This window comes from Sinocyclocheilus anshuiensis, unplaced genomic scaffold (genome assembly GCF_001515605.1).
Source record: "Sinocyclocheilus anshuiensis isolate Anshui unplaced genomic scaffold, SAMN03320099.WGS_v1.1 scaffold634, whole genome shotgun sequence".
In the NCBI taxonomy this organism is placed as follows: Eukaryota; Metazoa; Chordata; class Actinopteri; order Cypriniformes; family Cyprinidae; genus Sinocyclocheilus; species Sinocyclocheilus anshuiensis.
The window spans coordinates 267,995-273,680 of NW_015542350.1; the positions used below are offsets into that span (position 1 = coordinate 267,995).

Sequence of the window (5,686 nt, forward strand, 5' to 3'; positions counted from 1 at the left end):
CCCCATCTCCAAAATAGTGTATTACTCCGTGACATTTAATATTCGTCGCAATGTTTGTCTTTCTGCCGGGAAAGTTTCTGAAATTTGGTTGATTTCACACAGAATGGTCCATGTTTGATGCAGACAAGATGTGGTATGGTGTGGCTCACCTTTCATAGATACCCTCCATGCAGGCATAATTTGGAGCTGTCTATGAGTAGGCCTTTGTGTGACTGGTATGTTACTCTCCTCTTTCAGTTCCTTCCTCAGTTTGGTTTGTCCTGCCCTTGTTCTGCCTGCAAATGTCAACTTCTCATGGACAGGTAAAGTCAACTTACTTTGGTGTTCCTGCCATAACAGAGAGCAGAATTTCATGTTTGGATTTATTATTATTATTAAGTTTTTATTCATGTTGCACAAATTATGTTTTTAGTGTAACTGTACTTTAGATTGTGCTTTTAACTTCTCCAGATTTCAAGTAATTGCATTCGATGCAATACCAATATACAAGATTGTGGTGACCTAAATATCATTGAATTACCCATTTGGATTCACTATTCTAAAAGTTTCATGCGTCCCTCATTACAGATCGCACATCTTTAAAGGGTATGTATTGTATCAATGTATTAAATTATACAAACCAGCTTCCTCTGAGATTTTTCTTTGTTCCTCATCTGGAAAAGATCGTCGTGTTCAGAGATTTTGAAAGGGTTCACATCATCACTGCTTTCTAAATCAGACAAACACATACACACACATGTATACTCGTATCCCCACAATGACATTTCATTGGCATAGTTTTTATACACAGCGAATGATATTTTCTGTGTTTTCAAGTGTAAATTTTCTGAAACTGCTAACGTTACAACGCATCCATTAATCATTGCTAGCCTAATCATTGCTAATATATAACGTTAGGCTGATTTCTTCAGCTTCAAGACATGCAGATATAGTTCCACTGAGTTCCCTGCAGATTCTAACCACGTTAGAATTGTTAATACCGAAAATTATTTGAAAAAATAGCAAAATATACCAATAATTTATCGTATTAATTCTTACTACCTGCTCATAAATGAATCACCCCTGAATGAAATCTGTATGCCTTACTGTGTGCTGATGATTCAGGTGAGGACATGTTGCTCCTACGGCAAATAACTCTTTAGATCAACGAAAATCTGCGTTGCCTTACGTGAAATCGCAAGCTTCTGTAGGAATACGTTTGTCCTGGAAAGTTTAAAGCCTCTGTCTGTTTATGTACTATAGCAATCTTGCCAAGAGCGTTTGTAAAGTATTGATTTTTAGAATTGAATTATCTAACGTATAGCCCTAATACTGCAGATGGATCCGAGCGAGTTAAAGCAACTCGGATGATCTGGTTTGAAGAGACTTTTCCCTTGTTGCGTTTTTGGTTGCCCTGACAACTTTTTATTTGAACATTCTTTCCACGAAAAGTAGGGGTCAGTATTGCACAAGATTGATCGTTCTTATGGTTTTTAACCTGTGGTACGCGCGATTCCATGTGGTTTGATTCAGGACAGGAAATTAATACAAAACGTGAAAACTGATCTTCACTTGATTTAAGTTTATTTCTTAGATCTCTTATATTTCATATATTCTTCTCAATTTTTTATATTCTTCTCTATATACAATTTTAGAACACCATATCATTCAGAATCGGGATGTGCCACCATTTATTTAAAAACACCCTTTCTTGTAATCTTTAGATTTTATTTGTTGTGGTATCGTTTCGTCTTATTTCTCCATGACAAATAACAAATAAACGCAACAAATAAATAAAAGAATAAGGCACTGTTTATATTTCAAAAACAAGGTTGTTGCATGTTGTTGTGGTTTGTTTTTGTCTTTTGAATTTTTACAAGCATCCCTGTTCTCTCCTATTTAAAGAGATAATTACCCCAAAAAGGAAAATTTTGTTATTATTTACTAACATCATGTTGTTCTAAACCTGTATGAGTTTCTTTCATCTGTTGAACATAAAAGACAATATTTTGAATGTAGGTGACCAAAGTCTAAGTCAAAGTTTATTTATAGAGAACCTTTAAAAATAACAAATGTTTACCAAAGTGCTGTACAAACAATCAGAATAAAACAGTAAACACATTAAAACAAAAGATAAAACCAAAACACATCATGAAACAGATTTCATACTGAGTTCAATGCCAAAGAGAATAAATGAGTTTTAAGACTAAATTTAAAAGCAGAAAGTGTTTTGGCCTGCCTAACATGCAGACACACATTATTCAAGTTTTGGGGCTGCAACTGTAACAGAGTTAAAATTGTAATTAGTGAATCCTGAATACAGCAGCAGCTATTAATCATGTTGTAATGGTGTCCTCATGTGGGTTTTTCGGAAACTGCAAACAAACAAAAAAGTTTGGCTTGACGGAATTTTTCAATTTAGTAATATTTATTCGAGTATTATGCAAATTAACTGGTGTTTTTGAGTATTTCGTGTTTATTTCGTGTTTAGTCTAGCTACTAATTTGACCATTTAATCCGAGTAGTAGCATATATTTTATTAGTTATGGCCTTTAGCGCACTCTCGTTAGCAAGGCAAAAATGTTACATTTATTTTACATTTTATTTAGATTGCTAATGTCTGCAGCGAAACACCACTAAGGGGATGTTTAATTTCTACTCTTCGACTTCGGGTATATGTCTTTTTGTATATTTTTCTGTGTTTACCCTTACGAAAAAGAAGTTTATTCAAGTGTGCTATTAGTATACTTCTTTTAAACTAAAAATAGGAAAGTATACTTTTAGTCTACTTTTTATGTACTTCTCAGAAATGGGCTTTATGTACTTCTCAGAAATATACTTAAAATGACATTTAAGTATACTTGACTTATACTTAGAAAAAGTCTTAATATATTTTAGCTATAATTGTGCTCCTAGAATCCGTGTTTTCATTGTTATACTGTAGGGGGCGCTAGTACACATCTTCTGTACAGAATTTCCAAAAAGAAGAAACTGAAACGACAGCTGCTTCCACATGTATTCTAACAGGATCATCAGACATAAAACAGTATCAAAACTATGTAACATTATGGAATAAAATGTCGACCAATGAAGAGGTAACAATAACTGTCAAGCTTTGGGGTGTTGATCGACTTTATCTACGTTTTGATTATCATTCTGAATCCAATTCATAGTCTTTTTTCAGCTTTTTGTTCAAAATGTTGTTTATTTCTTTATTTTTTACTTGAACTTTACTTAAGTATACTTACTAAAATAAACTTGAAGTATACTACTTTTTGGTAAGGGTAATATTACAATGCAATCTGTGTTCTTCGAATCTTGGGCATGAAGTCGAGTGAAGGATAAAACGGGCAAATCACAACGCAGAGAATAACTGCAAAAGCACAGTTCACAGTTCACAGTTCACAACCCTGCTCTTCAGCCTTACTCGAGGGATGACCAAAAGTAATTGCTCAGAGGACCTAAGTGCTATTGAAGATATATTGGTGCTAGTCCATTTAAGGATTTGAATGCTGAAAATACAATTTTAAATCAATTCAAAAGTGAACAGGATATTGGTGTAATATAATTCTTGCTTATACCTGTTAACAAACAAGCAGCAGCATTCTGTGTAAAGGCCATTAAAATAGGCTACTCCAGGGAGGTCGAGATAAAAATATGAATAATCCTTTCATTAATCATTAAAAGACAGAAAAGACTTGACTTTGGATAATTGCTTCAACTGGGAAAACTAGTTTAATAACTAATTTAATCTGTTTATCTAGTTTAAAGTCACTGTCCATAATAACACTGGGCTTCACAAATGGTTTTATAGCACCCAGATCTATAGATAAGATGACATCTAGATTAAGGCCATCCAGGCTTTAATATCCTCAAGACAGTCCAACAATGGTTCTATGGAGTTTGCACCTTTCTGTTTCAAAGGCAGAGAAAGTTGTGTATCATCTGCATAACAGAATAGGTCCAAGAATGAAACTTTGAGGGACTCCACACAAGAGAGATGGTGAGGAGGACACAAAATCCCCAAGGCGGACAAAAAAACTTCTGTCAGACGGATAAGATCAAAACCACTCCAAATCTAAAGGCTAACATATGTGATGTGATCCATATGCAGAACCATTAATGAAACAGTAGATCACAAATAACAGATCAAGGGGAAGGTCAACGTTTTTAATCTTTTGCTGCTACACTCTACTTATTCTTGTTTGATTAATAGGTTTACTGATGAATAGTCTAAAAAGGTAGGGCAGAAATTTTAATCTCATTTTTGCTTCACTTGGTAATGAATTGAAACTGCGATTAGGAAATTTTACATGAGTTATTGCTGAATCATTCACTTCTCCAGAATAAGGGTCAGTAGACATCTCAGATGTCAATCATTAACTCTAGTATAATAATGATTCTAGGCTGACTGAGGTCCAGTGAAAACTGGATTAAACCATGACCAAAAAAAAACAGTTTATTCATTTTCATATAATCTTAAAATGAAAAAGTAATTATTATTTAATATATTGACATTAAGTACTATGGTATTACTGTCTGTTACTAAAAGTGCACCATGGTACCACTAGACTCTTACAATAAGTGTGATAAAGAATGTGAAGTATCTGCAAATATGAACTTGAAGCAAGTCTGTGTGCTGGAATAAATGAAGTAAAAGTATAGGCTTTGTGAGATCAAGATTGCTGGGTGAGGTAAAGGCTGAGACATCTTTCATAAGCATTTCAAAATCTATTGAGAGTGCTGAACTTTCTAGTGGATTCAGTGCTTAAATCATATTACTGTATTTAATTACATATTTCATATTACTGTATTAATATACTGTATTTCAAATGTAATTTACATGCTTACATCGCGGCTAGGCTGTGGCTAACAAAACTATATTAAATTGTATGTATACTCTGGGCAAGTTTGTATTTTTAAAATGGTAATCATGATATGGCTTTATTGACCCTGTATTGAAATCAGTCCTAGCTCATACTTAAAATAACTGCACAGCTTTTGCAGACACTCCTCTAAAACAGCAGATATATTGTTTAGAATGGTAGCCTCTTAAAAAGACACATAGCCTACTTACCATAATGCATTTATAAACTAATATAACTTCTTATGCAAGAACTCTCAAATAATCTAAATTGGAAGCACGCACTATGTCACTGAATCATCTGTTCACTGATTTAAATGGGATTGCATATGCAGTATTGTCATGTCTTGTCTGTATAGTTTTGGTTCTTTAAATTCAGTTTTATTCCGTTTAGTCCTGGGCTTTGTCCGAAATGGCCCCTTTACCCTCAAATAGGGCACTAGCCATTTGTAGTGGTGTCAGAAACCATAGTGGACCTTCTCGAGTGCACTCATTCAATCCCATAATGCACCTAACTGATTTACACTCAACGGCTAGAGAATTATGGGATTACATTTGTGTCAATTAAAATGAATGTAATTTTTCAAGAAACTTAAGAAAATATAAATTGAAACTGAATAAAATGTCTTTGAAACTGAAAAAAAATTAAATGAAGGCAAAATCTTTGACTTTGTTTTTAATAGTTTTTAATACTTGCAACTGTTTTCTCTTCTTTCATTAGCTGATCTGTACTTACAAATGCGCTTCCAGAGTTTCCAGAGTCACTTCTAAAGTTTTCATTTACGCTTCTGAAGTTTTCATTTACACGTCTAAAGTTTTCATTTACACTTCTAAAGTTTTCAT

At 33.7% G+C, this 5,686-nt stretch overlaps 1 protein-coding gene across 1 annotated transcript in view; it reads right to left on the reverse strand.

Moving 5' to 3' along the window:
* Positions 1–1,253, reverse strand: part of LOC107691496 (cilia- and flagella-associated protein 100-like) — an 11,315-nt gene extending 10,062 nt beyond the window's left edge. The window contains exons 1-3 of the mRNA XM_016490108.1: positions 1,087–1,253; positions 621–709; positions 150–327 (exon numbers count right to left, since the gene is read on the reverse strand). Of these exons, the coding sequence (XP_016345594.1) occupies positions 150–327; positions 621–709; positions 1,087–1,114 (295 nt within the window). The 5' untranslated portion in view covers positions 1,115–1,253. The remainder of the gene's footprint in view (positions 1–149; positions 328–620; positions 710–1,086) is intronic.
* Positions 1,254–5,686: the final 4,433 nt, after the last annotated feature.